The sequence below is a fragment of the Pithys albifrons genome, chromosome 7, assembly GCF_047495875.1.
Source record: "Pithys albifrons albifrons isolate INPA30051 chromosome 7, PitAlb_v1, whole genome shotgun sequence".
Lineage (NCBI taxonomy): Eukaryota > Metazoa > Chordata > Aves > Passeriformes > Thamnophilidae > Pithys > Pithys albifrons.
Window position 1 is genome coordinate 1379116 of NC_092464.1, and position 25093 is coordinate 1404208.

Consider the following 25093-nt stretch of genomic DNA (forward strand, 5'->3'; position numbering starts at 1 on the left):
TATTTTCCTGCCCCCTTTGGGGCCAGGAGCTTCCCTGTCTCTTTGCTTCACCCACACTGGAAAAGCAAAGGAATCCCTGGGGAAGGAATCCTGGGAAGATCCCCTGGGATCCCCTGGGTGGGAGCAGCACCCTGGAATCCCATGGGCCTCTGACAGCCCGGAGCCACTGCTTTCCAAGGGTATTTGATCCAATATTCCCCTTCTTATGGACACAAGTCCTGGGTGGGAGAAGGGAAGATGAAACACAAGGAGAGCAGCTCATCAGAGCTGCACATGGAGAGCATTGGGATGGGTCCTGGAAAACAGGAGATGCCATAAGCAACAACTTCATTCTGATCCCAGTGTTCCTGGGTGGGTTCTTCCCTTCCTAAAGCATGAGCAGCATGGAAAGCCCAAAGGAATTCCCACTGCCAGGAAGCCAGTGGTGGATAGACTGGGAAGAAAAGGGTGTGTACTGATAGATCACATTTATAGGCAGATATGCTCATTATAGACCCCAAATATACACAGTACCCCAGTATGGACATCACATGTACACCCCGAGCCGATGCCGAGGGACGCTGGGTGGGAGTCAGGAATGGGGAGGGGGCTCGGGGTGGCCATCCCGCTCTGAGCGCCCCGGAACGCTGGGATGGGGCAGGACAAGGGGGAGACCCCCATCCCTTGGCTGCTGGATTAGTGTCACATTCCTGCCCGGAGGAGGTATGGCTGTGCCGAGGGCTGGCACGGGAAGAGCCGGGCACGGAGCGCTCCGGAGGGACGGCGGGTCACGGCCATGCAGGAGAAGGGCTGGTGCAGGGAAGCTGCTGACAGGCAGCTCTTTGGCTCTGCCAGCATTCCAAAGGTTCCTGGCACAAAACCCACCACAAAAAAGGCCTTTCCCAGCGGAGCACGACAAATTCATGATGTTATTTTTCTTGCCTCTCCTAAAAAAATCCTGGCCCTTCTGCTCCAGCTGCCTCTTAGACTTGGACAACATCTCAGCATTTAATTTCAAGGACATCTTCATCACGTATTCTGAAACCCTCAGGCGGTTGGAGTCGTTTCCATCCATCCCTCTCCAAGACTTGCCAACATGATCCGCTGGTTTAACCGACCTTTTCCTCTTCCTGGTTTCCCCATCCTGTGGCTCTTGTGGAGGAGTTTTCCACATCAAGCTGAGGAAAGCACGAGGAACTGGGAGGGTCTTGTGCAAGAAGCACCTGGAACTGACAGCGCTGGGCTTGTCCCGTTTGGAGACCCCCCTGTGTGACCAGGACACCCTCGAGGGGGGTTCAGGTGATTTTGGTGCAGGTGGATTTCCCAAAGTCACTGAAGTGGCAGTTTTTGTGTCATAATTAAGCCTGTTCCCTGCCCCAGCCCATGGCAGCACTTCCCAAAGGGAAGTGGGGCAGTGGGGGACAGATCTGCTTGGCCAGGGCTCCAGGAGAGGCTGAAAGGTCCTTCCTCACACAAACTCACCGTATTCACCACATCTGATCTTTCAGGACCTTCACTCCAAAAACTTCTCTGTGGGGATCATTCCATCGAGTCTTCCTGCGCTTGGATCGAGCACCTGGAAATCCGGGAACGCTCCGAACCTCTCGCTGAAGCCGCTCCCCCCCACCCCGGAACATTCCGGAGCTCAGATGGTGAGGAGCGGGACGCAGCCCACGCCCACCCCTCCCTCGTGGCACACCATGGGCGCCATGAACGTCCAGCGGTTGGTCTCGGGGTCGTACATCTCCACGGAGCTGAGGTTGGACTGTCCGTCGTAGCCGCCCACGGCGTAGAGGCGGCCGCAGTTGGCGACGAGGGACACGCGGCTGCGCCGGGTGTTCATGGGCACCACCTGGCACCACTGGTCGGCCGTGGGGCTGTACACCTCGGCCGCGCTCAGGAACGCAGACCCGTCGTAGCCGCCGCACACGAACATGCGGCTGCCCAGCGCGGCCGCGCCGTGCCGGCACCGCTTGTTGAGCATGTTGGACACGGAGTGCCAGCTGGAGGTGTGAGGGTTGTAGTATTCCACCTGCAGGGCAGGAAGGGCAGGGAATGTCAGGGGAATGTGCTTGGGATCCAACCAGGGAATGTCCCCCCAGGGCTGAGGCACCGCCTTGAAGCCTGGGGGAGTTTTGGGGCGCTCACAAGAAGGGCAGTGAGGGGCTGGAGTGTGTGCAGGGCTGGGAATGGAGCTGGGAAGGGGCTGGAGCAGCAGCAGGGGCTGAGGGAGCTCAGCTGGAGAAAAGGAGGCTCAGGGGGCACCTTCTGGCTCTGCAATCCCTGCCAGGAGGGGGAGCCAGGAACAGGGAGAGGGCACAGGGAGAGGGCACAGGGAGAGGGCACAGGGAGAGGGCACAGGGAACAGGGCACGGAGAACAGGGCACGGAGAACAGGGCACGGAGAACAGGGCACAGAGAACAGGGCACAGAGAACAGGGCACAGAGAACAGGGACAGCAGCAAAGGGAATGGCCTCAGGCTGGGCCAGGGCAGGGGCAGGTGGGACAGTGGGAAGATTCCTCCTGGAATTCCAGCCCTGGCACAGCTGCTCAGGGCAGAGGTGGAGTTCCCATCCCTGGAGGGATTTAAAAGCCCTGTGGATGTGGCACGTGGGGACATGGTCAGTGGTGGCCTTGGCAGGGTTGGGGAGTGAATGGACTGGATGATCTCAGAGGGCTTTTCCAACCACAGGGAGTTCCTGCCCAGCATCCCAGCCTTACACTGTTGAAGATCTGCAGCCCATCGTGCCCTCCCGACACGTAGATCCGGCCCTCGAAGACGGTGACTCCGGCGGCGCTGCGGTTGGAGCTCATGGGGGTCACTGCTGTCCACCTTGAGGGGAGAGGGGACAGGTTGGTGACAGTCCCACAGATTATTCCACGATTTTCTAGGCCTGGGTTCCAACTCTCCTTTCACCACCCCTTATTTAAAGCACTGTCACAGCCCAGATGCCCAGCAGTGCCCATGGCACATGGAGCACAAAACTCAGGGAAAAGCTGAGGGATGTGAAAGGCTCTTACTTGTTTGTTTCTGGAGAGTAGGACTCCACCGAGTTGAGGGATGAGTTTCCATCATACCCACCACACACGTAGATCTGCCCATCCAGCACCACCGTTCCCATCGCGCTGCAGGGAACGGCAGGACCCTGTGAGATGGCTGGAGGTGCTGCCACACTGTCCCCCACAGCCTGCCCAGCCCACTGTGCCTCTGTCATCCCAAACAACCTCCTTTTCCCTGGATTCAACTCCCAAAATCTCCTCTCCTTCCCTGCTGCTCTGCCAGCTCCCTCCCTGCCTCATCCATGGACTGCCCATTCCTGCCTGACCAGAGATGGACACTGAGAAGTGCTGGGTCCTGCCCTTGGGTCTCAACAACACCCTGGAACACTCTGGGATTGGGGAAGAGCAGCTGGAAAGTTGGAAAAGGCCCTGGGGGTGCTGGTGACAGTGGCTGGACATGAGCCAGGTGTGCCCTGGTTTGTGTCAGCTCTGGTGAGAGCCCAGGGCAGTGCCCGGCCCTGTGCTGGCACTGCTGGGGCACCTCCAGTGCTGGGGCAATTCTGGGACCCTCAGGACAGACCTGGAGGGGCTGGAGGTGCCCAGGGCAGGGACTGGAGCTGGGAAGGGGCTAGAGCAGCAGGAGGGGCTGATGGAGCTGGGGGGGCTCAGCTGGAGAAAAGGAGGCTCAGGGGGGACCTTCTGGCTCTGCAATCCCTGCCAGGAGGGGGGAGCTGGGACAGGGGGTCGGGAACAGGGACAGGGAACAGGGACAGGAGCAGAGGGAACAGGGACAGGGAACAGGGACAGGAACAGAGGGGACAGGGACAGGAGCAGAGGGCACAGGGACAGGAGCAGAGGGCACAGGGACAGGAGCAGAGGGCACAGGGACAGGAGCAGAGGGCACAGGGACAGGAGCAGAGGGCACAGGGACAGGAGCAGAGGACACAGGGACAGGAGCAGAGGACACAGGGACAGGAGCAGAGGGAACGGCCTCAGGCTGGGTCTGAACACCTTTCCTTGTCCATCACTGCTGCGACACACCCTTGGAATTTTGTTGAGCTGTTTCTGACCAACAAGCAGCACCCAGAATAAGCAGAAACCCCCCAGCACTCACCAAGCAAATCCCACCTGCTTCCACGCTGCTCCACTCCCTCCTTTTCCACTTTTTTCCCCCCACATAACCTCCTTCTCTATCACCCACCACAACCAAACCCTCCAGCTTTCCCAGCACCTCCTTTTCCCTCCTTCTTGCAGAGGTGCCTCCCCCCCGAGCTGCAGTACCTCCTCTTGCTGTTCATGCTCTCCACCTTGGACCAGGAGTCAGTCTCTGGGTTGTACACCTCCACGGTGCTGAGCCTCAGCTGCCCGTCGTAGCCGCCGATGGCGTAGAGCAGCCCGTTGACCACGGCCACGCCGACGCGGCTCCGCGCGGTCGCCATGGGCTGGCACTTCTCCCAGCGGTTGGCGATGGGATCGAACACTTCCACCACGTTCAGGGAGTCACCTGCATAGAAATTTGCTACTCAAATTAAAAGGGGGAGACCTGATGAAACCCTGTGTTATGGGTTCACCCAGGTGGGCCTAAATTTGGGCTCTGAAGTTCAGAGTAGGCCTGAAGCTGTCAGCTGACCTGAGCTGGGCTGGGCTAACAGCTGACCTCTTCTAGCCAGTAATTTTGTATTCCATACCACACTATGGCATCATCTCCAGGGCAGTAGGAACCAGTGTGGGAGTGGTTAAGGCAGTCGCTTCTCAGCCTCCTCTTGGGAGGACACACGATGCTGTCCTGGGGGGATGGAGAGGGCCAGGCCCACCACTGGCTCACAGGGTATCTCAGGGAAGTGAAATGTGTTGTTCTGGGTCTGTCCTTTCTGCTTGGGTTTGTCTCCCTGGGGAATAAGCTTCTTCTTAAGTAATATGTAGTTAAGACAGTAAATTTGTGTGTTTGTTAAGAAGTGGGGAATTTGTTGTTGCAGAGTTGTGTGAGTGTCTATTTGTACTCTCTTCTAATTGTCTCTTCCTTTCTATAAAGATATATGTTGTTTTAGTATAAACACGGTTTGAAGTTTCCTTTCCCCTCTTTTCCTCCCTTTCCCTGGTGTTAGGAGGGAGGTTTTTCTCTCTGTGCTTGGGGGGGTTGGCAGTTGCTTATCTCAAACCAAGACACCATTCAATGCTGTGCTCTCTTGCCCAGGTGGGAATCAGACTGTTCTTAAAATGAGTCCCACTGCCTGACTCAATTCACTCTGGAGTACCAGGTTGCCACAATACTTGGTGTTATGAGTTCACCCAGGTGAGCCTAAATTTGGGTTCTGAAGTTCAGAGTAGGCCTGAAGCTGTCAGCTGACCTGAGCTGGGCTGAGCTAACAGCTGACCTCTTCTAGCCAGTAATTTTGTATTCCATACCACCTTATGGCATTATCTCCAGGGCAGTAGGAACCAGTGTGGGAGTGGTTAAGGCAGTGGCTTCTCAGCCCTCCTCTTGGGAGGACACACGATGCTGTCCCGGGGGGATGGAGAGGGCCAGGCCCACCACTGGCTCACAGGGTACCTCAGGAAAGTAAAATGTGTTGTTCTGGGTCTCTCCTTTCTGCTTGGGTTTGTCTCCCTGGGGAATAAGCTTCTTCTCAAGTCATGTGTAGTTAAGACAGTAGGATTTGTGTGTTCGTTAAGAAGTGAGGAACTTGTTGTTGCAGACTTGTGTGAGTGTCTATTTGTACTCTCTTCTAATTGTCTCTTCCTTTCTATAAAAATATATGTAGTTTTAGTATAAACGTGGTTTGAAGTGTTTTTTTTTCTTTCCCCTCTCTTTTCCTCCCTTTCCCTGGTGTTAGGAGGGAGGCTTTTCTCTCTGTGCTTGGGGGGGTTTGGCAGTTGCTTATCTCAAACTGAGACACCCTGGGATAGAGAGGGGGGTGGTGGCAGGGAGGTGGTGGGTGCTGTGATCCCAAAGATGGGGCTGGCACAGAGAATTTGTCTGATTTTCCTTGGGAAAACATCTGGGCTCTCCTAGGATGGGATGGCATCCAAAGGGACCTGGGCAAGCTCAAAGAGTGGGAATATCATGAGGTTGAACAAGGCCAAGTGCAGGTGCTGCATCTGGGTCAGGGTAATTCACAAATCTGGAGTGGGTGGGGAATGGATTTGGAGCAGACCTGAGGAGAAGGATCTGGGGGAGCTGCTGGGGGAGAGGCTGGACATGCCCCAGCCCAGAACCCCCCATGTCCTGGGCTGACCCCACAGCGTGGGCAGCAGGAGAGGGGGGCATTGTGCCCCTCTGCACCCTCAGGTCAGACCCCCCTGCAGAGCTGCCCCAGCCCTGGGAACAACAGCCCAAGGACATGGAGCTGCTGGAGAGCCCAGAGGAGGCCCCGGAGATCCCCCAGGGCTGGAGCCCCTCTGGGCTGGAGCCAGGCTGGGAGAGCTGGGGGGTCACCTGGAGAAGAGAAGGCTCCAGGGACACCTGAGAGCCCCTGGCAGGGCCTGAAGGGGCTCCAGGAGAGCTGGAGAGGGACTGGGGACAAGGGAGGGAGGGACAGGACACAGGGAATGGCTTCCCACTGCCAGGGTGCAGGGACAGGTGGGATATTGGGAAGGAATTCCTGGCTGGGAGGGTGGGGAGGAATGGTAATGGTTTTCCCAGAGCAGCTGTGGCTGCCCCAGCCCTGGGAGTGTCCAAGGCCAGGCTGGAGCAACCTGGGACAGTGGGAGGTGTCCCTGCCCATGCCCCTTCCAGCCCTAACCAGTCTGGGATTCTGTGCCCTATCCTGGGGCCTCACATCCTATTCCAGCCTACCTGATCCCACATAGCCCAGTCAGAGGCATTTCCTGATCACTTCCCTGCTTTCCCCTAGAGATCCTTCTCTGAGCAATTCCCACAAAACACACTCCACTACTTAAGAAGACTGAAACATTTCCAAGCTCTCCCTTGCTGTGCCCCGGGAGCCTCAGCAAGTCCCATCTGTGGCACCTCCAGTGCCCTCCAAGGGGCAGCAGAGACCTGCAAGTCCCATCTGTGGCACCTCCAGTGCCCTCCAAGGGGCAGCAGAGACCTGCAAGTCCCATCTGTGGCACCTCCAGTGCCCTCCAAGGGGCAGCAGAGACCTGCAAATCCCATCTGTGGCACCTCCAGTGCCCTCCAAGGGGCAGCAGAGACCTGCAAGTCCCATCTGTGGCACCTCCAGTGCCCTCCACGGGGCAGCAGAGACCTGCAAGTCCCATCTGTGGCACCTCCAGTGCCCTCCAAGGGGCAGCAGAGACCTGCAAGTCCCATCTGTGGCACCTCCAGTGCCCTCCAAGGGGCAACAGAGACCTGCAAGTCCCATCTGTGGCACCTCCAGTGCCCTCCGAGGGGCAGCAGAGATCTGCAAGTCCCATCTGTGGTGTCGCTGCCTCAAGTTTCCCTGAACACTTTCTGTTCCCTTTTTGGGCCATGGTCTGGCTCATGTGGGCATGTTGTGCCTGCAAAGGTGATCCCACAATCCCAACAACATCCTGGAGACACCTCCAGGTCCTTCCTGGAGCTCAGGCAAGGCCACCACCAAGAGTATGTCCTAAATAAACCTCAGTTGGACTTGCTTTTAGTTGGAAGACCTTAAACCATGGGCACAACCACCTTGGAATAATCAAGAGGAGAAACCCCTCAGTGCTTCAACCCGAGGGCACTTCCCCATCCCATGGCCCTTCCCAGCTCCCAGTGGCCTTTCCACTGCAAGGTACCTGCCGAGTTCAGCCCTCCCACGGCGTAGATCAGCCCCGCGATGGACGTGCAGCACCGCGGCCGCGTCTTCACCGCCGGCAGGTGGGGCCGCCGCTCCGGCATCAGGTGGTAATCCTTGGCCTCGTCCACCAGGTCCCTGGAAGGCAGGGATTGCAGACTCCAGGAGCAGCCCTGAGGCAGGTGCAGGTTCCAGGAGCCTGGGGGAGCCTCACCTGCACTTGTGGCAGCAGCGCACCAGGTCGTCCTGCTGGACACGGTCGGTGAGGAACTGCGGCCGGCACAGCGGGAGGCGGATCTTGGAGAGCAGCTCGGGCAGGAGCGGCTCCCGCTGCTCCCGGTCGTACCGGATCCAGGCCAAGGCTGCCTCAAACACCTGGGCAGAGAGCACAAGGGAGGCAGAGTTGGGGTGGAGCAGGTTCCTGATTGATGGAAAAGGAATGACATGGAATCACGGAATCCCAGGATGATTTGACTTGGAAGGGATTTAAGGATCATCCCATCCAGTCCCACCTCCTGCCATGGGCAAGGACACTTTCCACCAGTCCAGGGTGCTCCAACCTGGCCTTGGACACTCCCAGGGATGCCACAGCTGCTCTGGGAAATCCATCCCAGTCCCTCATGGCCAAAATTTCCTTCCCAATATCCCATCTAAATATATCCTCTTGCAGCTCAAAGCCATTCCCTGTGTCCTGTCCCTCCCTCCCTTGTCCCCAGTCCCTCTCCAGCTCTCCTGGAGCCCCTTCAGGCCCTGCCAGGGGCTCTCAGGTGTCCCTGGAGCCTTCTCTTCTCCAGGTGACCTCCCCAGCTCTCCCAGCCTGGCTCCAGACAGGATTCCTTCTCTGCCTCCAACTTATCCTGCAACAACCCCGTGGGATTGCACGTTTAGCACAAGTGTTTGCAGGGTGCTGAAGGAGCTGTGAAGGGAATGTTGGCAGAGGAGGTGGGAGAGAAGCAAATCCTGTCTATTTACTGAGAAAAATCAGCCAATTGGGAAAGAAGAAAGGGAATGGTGCTGCTCCATGAAAAACCAGGAGACAGGTTTGATGACAGGGATCCACCTGTTCACTTTTCCTCCATTCCCCCCTTTTTTCTCCTCACTTTTTTCTTCCTGTTTTTCTCTTTTTTTGACCCATTTTTTCATTGCTTCTCATTTTTTTCCATCTTTTTCTGCTCTTTATCAACTTCTTCCCCCTAATTCTTCCCAGTTTTCCCTATTTTTTTCCTTTCTCTATTTTTCTCTCCACTTTCCCCTTTATTTTCCTGTTTGCACTTTATTTTCTACTGTTCTATTTTTGTTTTTCCCTTGTTTTCTCTCTTTTTTCTTGGTTTTCTGTTTTCCCCAATTTTGCTCTTTTTTCCCTTTCCCTTTTTTCCCTGTTTTCCTTTTCTTTCCATGGTATTGTTTTTGTTCATTTTTCTTTTTTTTTCCCCCACTTTTTCCATTCTTCCCACTTTTCCTTCTGCCTTCCCTCTTTCTTTTTATTTTCTCCCTTTCTCCTGTTTCTTTTCCCCTGTTTTTTCTGCCTTTTTGTTCTTTTCTTGATATTTTTTGTTGGTTTTTGTTTCTGATTTTGTTGGTTTCATTCCCATTTTTCTGCTTTTTTTCTCTCTGTTTTTCCCTCCACTTTTCCCTTTTTATCCTCATTTTTCCCCCTTCTCTCCTCAGACCCCTCAGGACTCTCCCTCTCCCCCTCTCCTTCCCAGCCACTGGATGGACTTTGTTCTCCTGGCCTGTTTGGATGACTCCAGTTCCCAAAGGATCCTGGTGACTCCTTTAATTGGGAACACAAATTCCTGCATTCCCAGAATTCACCATTATTTCAACCATTGACCAGAACAAAAATGATCCAGGTCTTTCTTTCATGGTGGGAATCTGGAGTCTCTCCCATCAGCATTCCCAAAATTCCTTCTTCAAGTGAGTTAAAATCCCCAAAATAATTTATTTCCCCTCTAAAGGAGCTCCTGTAACTCCTGAAAGTGGGGCTGGCAGGGGCCAGGCCAGGAGGAAACCCCACCAGGATGGGCTCTTTGGATCCTTCCTGCTCCCTTTGGGAAGGACAGCAGGAGAAATTTGTGGAATGATGTAGGAATGTGGCTGGAATGTGCAGCAGGTCCCTCTCCCTCCCTAATCAACAGCCTGATTAACGAAGCAGTTCTTACCCTACAAGGAGACAGCTCTGCCCTTGTCACCTCCTCTGTAACATCCAGAAAGGGCAGGACAGAATTCCAGGCTCCAGGACAGGCTGTTTTCCCTGAACACTGTCAGCTCACATGGAGGGAATCTTGGAGCTGTTACTGCTCCCAACAGGTCGGAAACAGGGACAGAGAACAGGGACAGGAGCAGAGGGAGCAGGGACAGGGAGCAGAGGACAGGGAGCAGAGGACAGGGAGCAGAGGACACAGGGACAGGGGAACAGGGAGCAGAGGACACAGGGACAGGGGAACAGGGACAGGGGAACAGGGACAGGGGAACAGGGACAGGGGAACAGGGACAGGGGAACAGGGACAGGGGAACAGGGACAGGGGAACAGGGACAGGGGAACAGGGACAGGGGAACAGGGACAGGGGAACAGGGACAGGGGAACAGGGACAGGAGCAGAGGGAGCAGGGACAGGGAACAGGGATAGGAGCAGAGGGAACAGGGAACAGGAAGAGGAGCAGAGGGGACAGGGACAGGGACAGGAGCAGAGGGGACAGGGAACAGGGACAGGAGCAGAGGGGACAGGGAACAGGGACAGGAGCAGAGGGGACAGGGAACAGGGACAGGAGCAGAGGGGACAGGGACAGGGACAGGAGCAGAGGGAGCAGGGACAGGGAACAGGGGACAGGGACAGGAGCAGAGGGGACAGGGACAGGAGCAGAGGGGACAGGGACAGGAGCAGAGGGGACAGGGACAGGAGCAGAGGGGACAGGAGCAGAGGGGACAGGGACAGGGACAGGAGCAGAGGGAGCAGGGACAGGGAACAGGGGACAGGGACAGGAGCAGAGGGGACAGGGACAGGAGCAGAGGGGACAGGGACAGGAGCAGAGGGGACAGGGACAGGAGCAGAGGGGACAGGAGCAGAGGGAGCAGGGACAGGAGCAGAGGGAGCAGGGACAGGAGCAGAGGGAGCAGGGACAGGAGCAGAGGGAGCAGGGACAGGAGCAGAGGGGACAGGGACAGGGAACAGGGACAGGGACAGGAGCAGAGGGAACGGCCTCAGGCTGGCCCAGGGCAGGGACAGGTTGGATAGTGGGAAAATTCCTCCTGGGAAGGGCTGTCCAGCCCTGGCACAGCTGCCCAGGGCAGGGGTGGATCCCCATCCCTGGAGGGATTTCAAGGCCCTGTGGATGTGGCACTTGGGGACAAGGTCAGTGGTGGCCTTGGCAGTGCTGGGGGATGGTTGGGCTTGATGGTCTCTGAGGGCTTTTCCACCCTCAATGATTCTGTCAACCTAAAGCTGTTCATCCCTGCTCTCTGTTTTTTGCAGGAACGAGCCAGTCTGGTCCATCACAGCCCTGTTTGCACCTCGCAGTTTTCCCACCTCCTCAGCTTCATTCAGGAATAAAATCCCTCCCATTCCCACTCCAATCCCAAGCCAACCCTGCCCCTGCCAGGACCCCCTGTGGGTACACACCTGCTCCTCAGACTTCACGTTGAGCTCATCCCTGGAGACGAGCTCCAGGACGTCCTCGGGGGGCAGTGCCAGGAACTCCTCGGACATGGAGACCTCCACGAAGTGCTGGTGGATGAAGCTGTTGGCGGCGTCGTAGAGCACCGCGCACATCATGGTCTCTGCGAACTGCCGCACGCCCAGGCAGTTCTTGGGGTGCAGCCTGGGAAGGGAGGGCACAGCAGGAGCAATGTCACCTTGGGGGACAGACACTGGGGCTGCCCCAGCCCTGGCAGTGTCCAAGGACAGGCTGGAGCAACCTTGGGATAGTGGGGGGTGTCCCTGTCCATGGCACTGGATGGGCTTTGAGGTCCTTTCCCACCCAGAGCATTCCACGATTCTGTGAAGCAGCAGAAACATGTTCCAGCTCCCTGAGAGCTGATGTGCACAGACATCTCCAGCTGAATCCATGGCAGAGCCAAAGGATGGGAAACACAAGGGAAAAGTGTTCCCTCAGCCCCTGCCAGGGAGCCACTGGACAGATCCAGGCGGCTCTGGGGGCAGCCACAGCTGCTCTGGGCACCCTGTGCCAGGGCCTGCCCACCCTCCCAGCCAGGAATTTCCTCCCTAGATCCCATCTACATTTATCCTCCTTCAGCTCAAGGCCATTCCCTGTGTCCTGTCCCTCCCTCCCTTGTCCCCAGTCCCTCTCCAGCTCTCCTGGAGCCCCTTCAGGCCCTGCCAGGGGCTCTCAGGTGTCCCTGGAGCCTTCTCTTCTCCAGGTGACCCCCCCAGCTCTCCCAGCCTGGCTCCAGCCCAGAGGGGCTCCAGCCCTGGGGCATCTCCGGGGCCTCCTCTGGGCTCTCCAGCAGCTCCACATCCCTCTGGTACCAGGAGGGACTTTCACATGAGGATGATTCCAAAGGCTCACACATGGCCTGGTTACAACACATCCCAAACATCCCAAATCTCAATTCCACTTCAGAAGGAGAGCTTGGTGTCCATGTCCCAGCTCTCCAGGATGGACAGAATCCACCAATTTGCCTTTTTTTAACCAAATTCACAGTGAGCACTGAAATCCAGGAGCTCCCTTGGGACACTTGGCTACTCCTGGTAGACCTGGGAGAATTTTGATGGCTAATCCCTGTATTTGGTGGAGCCATTTAATATCACTCCATGCAATACATGGAGCAGCTGCAGGGAGGCCAAGCTGGGGAAACTAAACCCATCAGACTCCCTGGCATGGGTGGAAAATCCAAGTGGTGCATTTCCAAAGCATATCCCAGCTTTCCATTTTCAGAACACGCTGCTGGAACAGTCTCACAGCCAAACACCAGTGAGGAAACTGAAAAACCTGGGAGCAATTTAGGGCTCTGCCAGAGTTTCCTGTCCAGCTCCTGGGCTGAGCTGCTCTGTTCCTGCCCTGGAACATGCACAGCAGCAGGAAGGGCAATTCCTGCCAGGATGGGTGCTTGGAAAGGGAATTATTCCCTCCATTTTGCTCTGAGTCTTAATTCCCATGGCTGGCAGGACCTTTCATTGTGTTCCAGCATCTCATGAGCCTGAGAGTTGCTTCAGAGGGAATGAGAATGACAGGACACAGGGAATGGCTTTAATCTGAAAGAGGATAAATTTAGTGGGATATTGGGAAGGGATTCCTGGCTGGGAGGATGGGGAGGGACTGGGATGGATTTCCCAGAGCAGCTGTGGCTGCCCCAGCCCTGGGAGTGTCCAAGGCCAGGCTGGAGCACCCTGGGACAGTGGGAGGTGTCCCTGCCCATGGCAGGGGTGGGAACAAGATGATCCTTAAGGTCCTTCCCACCCAAACCATCCTGGGATTCTGGGATTGGAAAAAAAATGGCACCTCTTAATGGCTCAGGGCCTGTTGGGACATTCCTGCAGAGGAATTTCAAGGCACTTCCCAACCCAAACCATTCCAGGATTCCCTGTTTGTTTGTGCTGAGCTCCAAATTCCAGCAGAGCCATCCCTGGGAGTGTCCCAGGCCAGGCTGGATGGGCCTTGGAGCACCCTGGGATAGGGAAAGGTGTCCCTGCCCATGGCAGGGGTGGGGCTGGATGGGCTTTAAGGTCCCTTCCAACCAAATTTGTGATTCTCTAATTCTACCAATGACCAGTTTTGGGATCCAAACACCTCCTCCTGCTGGCAGGAGACATCCTTGGTCCTCCCAAGCCAGACAGACATCACCACAGCCTTGCTGCTGGTGGGAGGCAGCCAGAAGCCCTCCGAGACCCCCCAGGAGACCCCCCTTACCTCTCCCTAAGGAATGTGCAGCAGGCATCCTTGATGTTCTGGAGCTGCAGGAAACTGGCCCCCATCAGCAGGGACTGCACGTTCTGCTGGTCGATGGCCAGGTGACCGTTGTAGGCAAAGTTGATCAGGGCCTCCAGAGCACTGAAAACAGGGAGCAGGAAACACGGTGAGATCCAGCTGGGATGGGGCTGTCCCACAGCAGCTTTCTGGGATCCCAGAGGGAGCAGAGCAGGCTGTGGCCCTGCCCCAGGGGGGTACCTGGGGTCCATGCCCTGCATGACGATCTCCTCCTGCTTGCACTCCATCATGTCGTTGGTGAACATGGCGTGGAAGTACGGGATGGACGCGGCCAGCACGATGCGGTGGGCACTGAACTTGTGCTCCCCCACCTGCAGGGACAGGGACAGGGGGTGGGACAGGGACAGGGGACATGGGACGGGGACGGGGGGCATGGGACGGGGACGGGGGGCATGGGACGGGGACGGGGGGCATGGGACGGGGACGGGGGGCATGGGACGGGGACGGGGGGCATGGGACGGGGACGGGGGGCGGGGGACGGGGACAGGGGGCGGGGGACGGGGACAGGGGGCGGGGGACGGGGACAGGGGGCGGGGGACGGGGACAGGGGGCGGGGGACGGGGACAGGGGGCGGGGGACGGGGACAGGGGGCGGGGGACGGGGACAGGGGGCGGGGGACGGGGACAGGGGGCGGGGGACGGGGACAGGGGGCGGGGGACGGGGACAGGGGATGGGAACAGAGTACAGGGACAGGGCAGGGACAGGGCATGGGGGACGGGGCATGGGGGACGGGGCATGGGGGACGGGGGGCGGGGACAAGGGGGGCGGGGGCAAGGGGGGCAAGGGGGGCGGGGGCAAGGGGGGCGGGGGCAAGGGGGGCGGGGGCAAGGGGGGCGGGGGCAAGGGGGGCGGGGGCAAGGGGGGCGGGGGCAAGGGGGGCGGGGGCAAGGGGGGCGGGGGCAAGGGGGGCGGGGGCAAGGGGCAAGGAACAGAGTACAGGGACAGGGGATGGGACAGGGGGCGGGACAGGGGGCGGGACAGGGGGCAGGGACAGGGGGCAGGGACAGGGGACATGGGACAGGGGACATGGGACAGGGGACATGGGACAGGGGACATGGGACAGGGGACATGGGACAGGGGGCAGGGAGAGGGACAGGGGTTGGGGGACAGGGACAGGGGACAGGGGGCAGGGACAGGGGGCAAGGGGATGGGGGCAAGGGGCAAGGAACAGAGTACAGGGACAGGGCAGGGACAGGGGATGGGACAGGGACGGGGGACGGGGATGGGACAGGGACGGGGGACGGGGATGGGACAGGGACGGGGGACGGGGAGGGTCAGCAGGGGACAGGGAGGGTCAGCAGGGGATAGGGGGCAGGGACAGGGTACAGGGCACAGGGATGAGGGACGGGGGACAGGGCACAGGGGACAGGGAGGGTCAGCAGGGGACAGGGACAGTGGACAGGGACAGGGGACACGCCAGCAGGGCCAGCCCCACTCACTGGCAGGCACTCCCTGTGCCACAGCAACACCTGCACCCCCAGAGCCAAGTCAGGACTCTGCTCTCGTCACTTCTCTCTGCTGGTTCAGCACCTTTTCCCCTCATTTCCATGTTAATCTCACTTATCCTATTCCATGTCCAGCTGAGAACTGCCCTTTTTTCCCCCATTTAAGGAAAATTTTCCCATCTGAGCTTTGGTTTATGGGGCAAACCAGCCGGCACAGCAGGGTCTCTGCATTCCAGGTTATCCAAGGAATCCTCTTCTCCTCCACAAACCCCTCACCCTCCTTTCATCTCCAAATGCTACTGGATTTCCATGATTCCCAGCAGTGCCTTCCCTCTCCCTCTGGGCCACATCCAGCAAACACAAACTTCCTGGGAGTTTAGAAAGCAAAATTCCTGCCAGATGGAAAAAAAAGAGGCACTTTTGGAGTGCCTGAATCTCCCTGAATCCCTGTCCAAGCTTCCTCTGTGCCTGGAATACACTGCACCAATCCTGGATTCTGCAGAATTCCTCATTCCCAGAGGAAAATCAGGAAGTGAAATGGTAAGGAATATTAGAGCTCATGGGGAAAACCTCACCTAGATCCCTGTGTGTGACTTTACAGGGACAAAGGAGTGCATCAATCCCTTCTCCTCATCCAAAACCACATGGAAAACACCCCAGAGGCTCCAAGAACTGAGAGCTGGGCCCCAAAGAGGTGCAAGATCAGCACCAGCTTCCCTGTGTGCACCCAGTGGGATGGGGAATGTCTAGGAAAAGGAGTCAGGAGTGCTCAGACAGGCAAAGGAGCCCTTGGTCTCCCAGGGGATGGAGCTCAAGGTCCCAATCCCTGGCTCTGGATAGGCAGGAATGTTGGCAGAGCAGGTTCCCCACCCTGACTCCGGCCTGGCCAGAGCTCTAAAAACACTAAAATACCCCAAATTTAAGGAGAAAAGCCCAGAAAAGGAGGGAATTCAGAACCTGAGCATTCCTGGGAGCTGCCAGAACCTCCCTGTGCCCATGGGATTCTCACTCCCTCCCTCCCTGCCAGGTGGGAATTCTGCTCCTGGTCACCTCTCCGTGTCCCAGCGCTGCTCAGGACAGGGAAATAAGTCGGGACACTCCGGTGCTGGAGCTCTTTTTTTGGGAATTCTCAGTGGGGAAGGTTTCCACAGGCCCAGGCCCTGGCTGAGCAGGGTGACAAACGGCCTGTCCACATTCCACATTCCATCCCTCGGGAACACCCGACCTGCTCCGCAGGCTCCGGCACTTCCCAGTCCATTCCTCACCCCTGGATAAGACCATTCCAGCAGCAGCTGCTCCTGGCCCAGCCCACTGATGGGAGGAATAAACACTGGGAAAATGGGGACACCAAAACAGGTCTCATTATGGATACACCTTAATCCTGCAGGGAAAGCCCTTCCCGGGGTCTCCAACAGCCCAAAACACAGAAAAACTCCATTTTTCCTTTGATATTCCTGAAAGGTGAAGGAACAAGGTCTCCAATCTCTAAAATTCCAGAGGATATCCCGGTGCCTGGAAGGAATTCCCTCCACCTGGTTTGTTTGGATGAGTGTTCCCATTCAGAGCATGGTGGAGTGTGCAATAAAAACAACCTTTTCCTTGCCTTTCATTCCCACCCAAGCACAAGGTGCCAAAAATTCCAGCTGTTCCAATCCCATTTTATCTTTATAGTGAATAAAAAGTGGTGTTGAAATCAAACAGGCACCTCTTAAAGTGAAACACCTGCTTGAAATGCACCCAGTGAACTGAGAGACACATCCCAAATTATCCCAGGGGGCACTTCTGGGACCCTCAGGACAGACCTGGAGGGGCTGGAGGTGCCCAGGGCAGGGACTGGAGCTGGGAAGGGGCTGGAGCAGCAGGAGGGGCTGAGGGAGCTGGGGGGGCTCAGCTGGAGAAAAGGAGGCTCAGGGGGGACCTTCTGGCTCTGCAATCCCTGCCAGGAGGGGGAGCTGGGACAGGGAACAGGGACAGGGACAGGGAACAGGGACAGGGAACAGGGAGCAGGGACAGGGAACAGGGAGCAGGGACAGGGAACAGGGAGCAGGGGCAGAGGGGACAGGAGCAGAGGGGACAGGAGCAGAGGGGACAGGAGCAGAGGGGACAGGAGCAGAGGGGACAGGGACAGGAGCAGAGGGGACAGGGACAGGAGCAGAGGGGACAGGGACAGGAGCAGAGGGAACAGGGACAGGAGCAGAGGGAACAGGGACAGGAGCAGAGGGAACAGGGACAGGGAACAGGGAGCAGGGGCAGAGGGGACAGGAGCAGAGGGGACAGGGACAGGAGCAGAGGGGATGGCCCCAGGCTGGGCCAGGGGAGTTTTGGGTTGGATAGTGGGGAAATTCCTCCTGGGAAGGGCTGTCCAGCCCTGGCACAGCTGCCCAGGGCAGGGGTGGATCCCCATCCCTGGAGGGATTTCAAGGCCCTGTGGATGTGGCACTTGGGGACATGGTCAGTGGTGGCCTTGGCAGTGCTGGGGGATGGTTGGGCTTGATGGTCTCTGAGGGCTTTTCCAGCCCTGACAATTCCCTGATTCCCTGCTCCAAGTCCCAGTACAACCAGTGTCAGTGCTGTCCCAGGCTGGGTGTTCCAGCAGGCTCCGACTCCCGGGATGCACCGCCCTGATCTCATCCCAACCAGCCTCGTTGTCTCCCACACACCTGGTCATTGCACAAGCCCAACATCCACAGTCATCCTGCAGGATTCCTGAGGGGACAGTGAGAGCTGCCCCATCCCTCCTGTGTGGGCAGCTCCACCCACCCTCTTGGGTGGTCCCAGCCTGGGAATGATCCCCGGGAGCAGCGACATCCACGGAGCTGCATCAGCAAAGGGCTGGGAATGATGTCCTGGCTGTGGACAAGGCACAGCCTGGGATTCCTTCCTCTTGGAAGCTGCTCCTGCAAAGCTTGAGGGCCCTCAGGGAGAGGGATAAATTGGGATCCCTGCTCTAAAACCATCCTTATGTTCATTCCATCAGTTGCTCCATTCCCAAAGGAGCGACTCCGTTTCTTGGTGCAGGTGAAGGAGAAGTTTTTCCTGCAGAAAATGGGAATTATTTCCCAGGATCAGCACACAGAACATGCCCACTCAGCCCATCCCTGTGCCCTCTGCTTCCAAAGTGCTCCTTATCTCCAAAGCAAAAGGATCTCCCTTGCCATGACCAAATAAATGCACTTTCCTACCTGCTGCAATTCCACAAGTCCAAGGATAAAGTGGGAAGGAGCTCATCCTCCTCCTGATACCATTCCAGGATGTTCTCTGTCACACTGGATAATTTTAGCTCCCTTGCTTTTTAGGGAAAGGCCACTGTTTGCCAGGAAAAATGGCTTTGCAAGTGTCCTTCCTGAGCCCAGGAATCACAGAACTCCCTTCCAAGTGGGAAACAAAGGAATGTGCTCCCAACACCCCCGAGCCAGAGATGGGACCAAATTCCAGGGAGAAGGAGCCTTTCTGCAGGGGAGGGGTGTGGGTGGAAGAAAGGCATCCATTGTTTTCCCAACCTCAGAGCTGGGGAGTCACTCAAATTTTGGAGTCACTGAGTGCCAGGGCAGAGCTGCTGTGCCAGGACAGGCACCTGGATCAGGGCAATTCCAAGCACAAATCCAGGCTGGGAGCAGGAGGAGAGCGGGACCAAGGGAGGGCAGGGGGTGTTGGAGGATGGGAAGCTCCAGAGGGGAGGGAAAGAAGAGAAAGAGGGGAGGGGAAGGGAAGGGAGGGGAGGGGAGGGGAGGGGAGGGGAGGGGAGGGGAGAGGAGGGGAGGGGAGGGGAGAGGAGGGGAGAGGAGGGGAGAGGAGGGGAGAGGAGGGGAGAGGAGGGGAGAGGAGGGGAGAGGAGGGGAGAGGAGGGGAGAGGAGGGGAGAGGAGGGGAGAGGAGGGGAGAGGAGGGGAGAGGAGGGGAGAGGAGGGGAGAGGAGGGGAGAGGAGGGGAGAGGAGGGGAGAGGAGGGGAGAGGAGGGGAGAGGAGGGGAGAGGAGGGGAGAGGAGGGGAGAGGAGGGGAGAGGAGGGGAGAGGAGGGGAGAGGAGGGGAGAGGAGGGGAGAGGAGGGGAGAGGAGGGGAGAGGAGGGGAGAGGAGGGGAGAGGAGGGGAGAGGAGGGGAGGCTCCAGGGACACCTGAGAGCCTGTGGCAGGGCCTGAAGGGGCTCCAGGAGAGCTGGAGAGGGACTGGGGACAAGGGAGGGAGGGACAGGACACAGGGAATGGCTTCCCAATAGAAAAGTGAAGATTTAGGTGGGATGTTGGGAAGGGATTCCTGGCTGGGAGGGTGGGCAGGGATTGGGATGGATTTCCCAGAGCAGCTGTGGCTGCTCCAGCCCTGGGAGTGTCCAAGGCCAGGCTGGAGCACCCTGGGACAGTGGGAGGTGTCCCTGCCCATGGCAGGGGTGGCACTGGATGAGCTTTGAGGTCCTTCCCACCCAACCCATCCTGGAATTCCATGATAACACAATTAATTCCTTTCAAGCAGAAATCACGTCTCCTCTGCTGTCCAACAAACCCACATCCCCAGGGAATTCCCTGCCAACCCCAAGGAGCCAAAGGGCTTTGCTGAATTCCAGTCCCTCCACTTCCTGCAGGGACAGGGAGCATTCCCAGGGGATCAGCTCCAGCCCTGCTCCCAAAGGGGCAGCGCAAAGAGATTCCATGGAGTCCTCCAACAAGGAATCCTCACATGTTCTGGGAAGGCAGAGCTGATGGCAGCTCTTCCCACACATCCCATCGGAATCCCAAGCAGCTCCCAAAGTGCTGTGACAAGCCTGGAATCAGCTCCTTATCCTGCAGTTCTCCTGCTCTGCAGACCCCCCAGCTCCTCCAATCAGACAGGAATTCTCTCTCCTTCCAAGCTCGTTTCCCTGGAGGATCTCCCAGACATGTTCCAGCATCTGTGGAGCAGCCAAGGCTCTGGGATTCCAAGGATCTGCTGAAGTCAGGCAGGCAGCCTGAGCTGTCTGGAATTCCACTTATCCAGAGGCTCCTCCACCTCTGTCTCAGCTCTCAGGGGTGCAAATGCTCCAGTCTGGGGGGTTTGCTTTGGAAAAGCACTCTGGGAAAACTGGGATCAGAAGGGAGGAGAAGCCAAGAGCAGCCCCCCTCAGTGTGCACAGGAAACAACATTCCCTCTCCAGAGCTTGGAACGGGCTCAGTTTGCCAGGCTGGGATTGTATTTTAGGAGACTTTCCTGTTTAGTCTTGGAATTGCTCATGGAAAAATGGCATTGGAGGGATTCCGAAGCCAGCAGGGAGTTCCAGCTGTAGGAGGAGCTCCCACTAACTCTGCTCTCCAAGGATCTGGAAAGGCACAAACCTTCCCTCTTCCAAGAGCCTGGCCAAGATTCCTGGAGGTGCCAGCCTGGCCCCTGGATCTCTCTCCTCCAGCAGGAGCAGGAACCACAAAAGTGACCCGATTGATTTTATCCCCCCTGAAATTCCCAGGGAAGAACAGGATGAATATTCCTTCCCAGTTTCATGGAGTGCTGCATCCCACAGGATTCCAGCAGGGATGTGTCCCCAGGGAGCATTTGTCCCTTGGTCCAGCAATCCCAGTTCTCATCCTGGCAGGGTGTTTGTGTTCCAGAAACAAAGCTGGGAAGAACAGGGACACCCAGAGCTGCTGCTCTGCCATCAACCAGCAGGGCAGGATCTCCAGGCAGGGAAAAACATCCCAAACCCCTGCACTTGTCAGTGGGCTGGAATTCCTGCTGCTTTTGCAGCATTTATTGCGGAGCTGTGAAAGGAAAGAGACTGGAAAGCCACTTAAAGTAAGTGGGAATGTTGGAGGGGGGGATTGTGCCCCTCTGCCCCCTGAGGGCAGACCCCAAACCCTGCAGAGCTGCCCCAGCCCTGGGAACAACAGCCCAAGGACGTGGAGCTGCTGGAGAGCCCAGAGGAGGCCCCGGAGATGCCCCAGGGCTGGAGCCCCTCTGGGCTGGAGCCAGGCTGGGAGAGCTGGGGGGGTCACCTGGAGAAGAGAAGGCTCCAGGGACACCTGAGAGCCCCTGGCAGGGCCTGAAGGGGCTCCAGGAGAGCTGGAGAGGGACTGGGGACAAGGGAGGGAGGGACAGGACACAGGGAATGGCTTCCCACTGCCAGAGGGCAGGGACAGGTGGGATATTGGGAAGGAATTCCTGGCTGGGAGGGTGGGCAGGGACTGGCACAGGTGCCCAGAGCAGCCGTGGCTGCCCCTGAATCCCTGGAATGTCCCAAGGCCAGGCTGGGACATGCAGGCACTGGGAAAAGGGGATGCCAAGAGGCAGAAGCAGCTCCAGGTGGGATATTTAGACACGATGACTCAACACAAGAGGAGGAATCAAACAAAGGAAATCCTTGGAATTCCAGGCTGTGCTGCAGGAGGGAAAGCTGGAATGTTGGAGCCAGCACTGACACACTCAGAGCCCTCTGGGAACGTGTCAGGCACTGCTGGGATCTCCCTTTGGGATAACAAAGGACTGAGCAGAGAGTGGAGAAAGCTCAGATTCAGTTTGTGAACGACAGAGACATCCTGACCTGCAGGAGAGCAGGGACAGGTGGGATGTTGGGAAGGGGTTCCTGGCTGGGAGGGGCTGGGATGGATTTCCCAGAGCAGCTGTGGCTGCCCCATCCCTGGGAGTGTCCAAGGAGCACCCTGGGACAGTGGGAGGGGTCCCTGGGACAGTGGGAGGGGTCCCTGGGACAGTGGGAGGGGTCCCTGGGACAGTGGGAGGGGTCCCTGCCCATGGGATGATCCTTAAGGTCCTTTCCATCCCAAACCAGTCTGGGATTCACACCAATACACAGTTTAATCCTAAAAAACCACTGCTCTCCATCCCAAACCAGTTTTGCTACAGAATTCCCTCAGGTTCCAGCACAGACCATCCCAAACACTCCCTGCAGAGGGTACAGCCACTTCCAAGGAGGATCCCAACCCTCACAGCTGATCCACAGGGATGAGCAGCCCCCCATATCCATTGGATCCTCCCAATCCCACATCCTGTCTCCAAGACAGGCACAACCCTCTCCAGCTCCTTCCCCTGAAAAGTTTCAGGATGAGTAGGCTGGGAAACACCTTCCCATTTAATTAAACTCAGAGTTAATTCTGGAATGACTCAACACTGCTCCCACCCCACAACCTCCTCCGAGTGTGGAATCCTGAGGGATTCCAGCAGCTCCTGCCTGGCCCTCTGAGCCCTCTGAGCCATTCCCTGCAGAGCCAGGGACACAATCCCGAGGGGTTTCCATGGGTAGGGATTGTTCCTCTGAGGTAAGAAGGTGCATGTTCCCAAAACAGAAAGGTTTTCCAGGGAAAGGAACCTCCTCCTGTGGGTTGGAGCAGTTTGATCCATAAACCTGCAGCAGCCACAGACCCCACAGACCCCACCCCAGGGCTGGGGGGGTCCCAGACCCCCTGACCCCCCACTGGGGGGGTCTCAGCACCTGCTGTATCCAATGGCAAATCCATGGGAAGGGAGGGACCCTCAGCTCCCCCTCCTGCCCCCACCACAGGGGGCTCAGCTGCCCCCTCATACCCAACCTCAGGGGCAGAGGGGGCTGTGGCTGCCCCTGCAGGGGAGACTGGGGGTCCCTCAGACCCCACTCAGAGTTGGGGGGTCTCTCCTCATGGCCTGGGGGTCCCTCAGACCCCACTCAGAGCCAGGGGAGCCCACTCAGGGCCTGGGGGTCCCTCAGACCCCACTCAGAGTTGGGGGTCCCCCCTCAAGGGGTCTGGGAGTGCCTCAGACCCCACTCAAGATTTGGGGGTCCCCCCTCAGGGGCTGGGGGTCCCTCAGACCCCACTCAGAGTTGGGGGTCCCCCCTCAGGGGTCTGGGGGTCCCTCAGACTCCACTCAGAGTTGGGGGTCCTTCAAGTTCCCCCTCAGAGGCCAGGGGAACTTCAGCTGCCCCTTAAGAGACTGGGGGTCCCTGAGCCCCTCCCCTCATGGGCCTGGGGGTCCCCTCTCAGGGGTCTGGGGGTCCCTCAGACCCCACTCAGAGTTGGGGGTCCCCCCTCAGGGGTCTGGGGGTCCCTCAGACCCCACTCAGAGTTGGGGGTCCCCCCTCAGGGGTCTGGGGGTCCCTCAGACCCCACTCAGAGTTAGGGATCCCCCCTCAGGGGTCTGGGGGTCCCTCAGACCCCACTCAGTTGGGGGGGTCTCTCCTCATGGGCTGGGGGTCCCTCAAGTTCAGAGGGACAGGGGGTCTTCAGCTGCCCCTTAAGAGACTGGGGGTCCCTGAGCCCCTCCCCTCATGGGCCTGGGGGTCCCCTCTCAGGGGTCTGGGGGTCCCTCAGACCCCACTCAGAGTTGGGGGTCCCCCCTCAGGGGTCTGGGGGTCCCTCAGACCCCACTCAGAGTTAGGGATCCCCCCTCAGGGGTCTGGGGGTCCCTCAGACCCCACTCAGTTGGGGGGGTCTCTCCTCATGGGCTGGGGGTCCCTCAAGTTCAGAGGGACAGGGGGTCTTCAGCTGCCCCTTAAGAGACTGGGCGTCCCTGAGCCTCTCCCCTCATGGGCCTGGAGGTCCCTCAGGCCCCACTCAGAGCCAGGGGGTCTCTCAGCTGCCCCTTAAGGGAATGGGGGTCCCTCAGTCCCCCCTCAGTGGCCTGGGGGGTCCCTCAAAGCCCCTCTTAGTCCCCTTCTCAGGACCAGGTGGTCTCACAGCTGCCCTCAGACCCCTCAGTTTCCCCCCAGTGACCCCCCTTAGGGGCCTGGGGGTCCCTCAGCCCACACTTAGGGATGGGGGGGGGGGGTGTCCCTCAATCCCTCCCTTCAGGGGCCTGGGGGTCCCTCAAGTCCCCCCTCACAGGCTGGAGGGTCCCTCAACTGCCCCTTAAGGGACTGGGGGTCCCTCAAAGCCCCTCTGAGCTCCCCCCTCAGGACCCAGGTGGTCTCACAGCTGCCCCTCAGCCCCCTCAGTTTCCTCCCCAGTGACCCCCTCCCAGTCACCGAGGGGTCCCTCAGTATCCCCCAAGGATCGAGTGTCCCCACAGTGACAGGGGGTCCCTCAGGGGCCTTGGGGGTCCCTCAGCCCCCCTCAGGGGTCAGGTTTCCCCCCAGTGACCCCCTCCCAGTGCCGGGGGGTCCCTCAGCCCCCCTCCCAGGTCAGGTTTCCCCCCAGTGACCCCTTCCAGTGCCCGGGAGGGTCCCTCAGCCCCCGTCCCAGGTCAGGTTTCCCCCCAGTGACCCCCTCCCAGTGCCGGGGGGTCCCTCAGCCCCCCTCAGGGGTCAGGTTTCCCCCCAGTGACCCCCTCCCAGTGCCCGGGAGGTCCCTCAGCCCCCCTCACAGGTCAAGTGACCCCCTCCCAGTGCCGGGGGGGTCCCTCAGCCCCCCTCACAGGTCAGGTTTCCCCCCAGTGACCCCCTCCCAGTGCCCGGGGGGTCCCTCAGCCCCCCTCACAGGTCAGGTTTCCCCCCAGTGACCCCCTCCCAGTGCCCGGGGGGTCCCTCAGCCCCCCTCCCAGGTCAGGTTTCCCCCCCGTGACCCCTCCCGGTGCCCAGGGGGTCCCTCAGCCCCCCTCCCAGGTCAGGTTTCCCCCCCGTGACCCCTCCCGGTGCCCAGGGGGTCCCTCAGCCCCTCTCAGGGGTCAGGTTTCCCCCCAGTGACCCCTCCCAGTGCCGGGGGGGTCCCTCAGCCCCCCTCAGGGGTCAGGTTTCCCCCCCGTGACCCCTCCCGGTGCCCAGGGGGTCCCTCAGCCCCTCTCAGGGATCAGGTTTCCCCCCAGTGACCCCCTCCCAGTGCCCGGGGGGTCCCTCAGCCCCTCTCACGGTGGGAGCTCTCCCACCCCGCTGCCCCCCCCGGGGGGGGGCTCGGGCCGCACCTTGAGCGTCACATCGCAGAGCTTGCCCTGCCGGCGGATCTCGCCCATGACGCCGTAGCCGCGGCTGGGCAGGTCGCCCACCGAGAAGTGCACCAGGTCCTCGGGGTCCAGCTCGGGCTCTGCCGCCGCCGCCGCCGCCTCCAGCATCGTCCCCGCCGCCGCTTCGCCTCTGCCGCGCGCTGGCCCCGCCCGGCCGCCGTCCGCCCGCCCGCTTCCGGGAGC

The 25093-nt window shown here is 58.9% G+C and overlaps 1 protein-coding gene across 2 annotated transcripts; it reads right to left on the minus strand.

Moving 5' to 3' along the window:
• Nucleotides 1-452: 452 nt before the first annotated feature.
• On the minus strand, nt 453-25068 carry KLHL18 (kelch like family member 18). 2 transcript variants are annotated; one of them, XM_071560363.1, is made up of 10 exons: nt 24872-25068; nt 13823-13953; nt 13565-13705; nt 11317-11515; nt 7912-8072; nt 7699-7835; nt 4261-4483; nt 3001-3105; nt 2701-2812; nt 453-2011 (listed from the first exon to the last, which is right to left on the minus strand). In XM_071560363.1, exons 1-10 carry the CDS (start codon nt 25016-25018, stop codon nt 1625-1627), a joined length of 1743 nt encoding a protein of 580 aa, XP_071416464.1. In that variant the 5' UTR covers nt 25019-25068; the 3' UTR covers nt 453-1624. The 2 variants fall into 2 exon arrangements, with proteins under 2 accessions (XP_071416464.1, XP_071416463.1); XM_071560362.1 differs by having other exon boundaries at nt 4261-4498.
• Nucleotides 25069-25093: the final 25 nt, after the last annotated feature.

Coding starts and splice junctions, on each gene's coding strand:
- KLHL18 (XM_071560362.1), bottom strand. CDS start 25,018: ATGCTGGAGGCGGCGGCGGCGGCGGCAGAGCCCGAGCTGGACCCCGAG. Junction 13,954..24,871: donor TCTGCGATGTGACGCTCAAG/GTGCGGCCCGAG, acceptor CTGTCCCTGCAG/GTGGGGGAGCACAAGTTCAG. Junction 2,813..3,000: donor TACTCTCCAGAAACAAACAA/GTAAGAGCCTTT, acceptor TCTCCCCTCAAG/GTGGACAGCAGTGACCCCCA.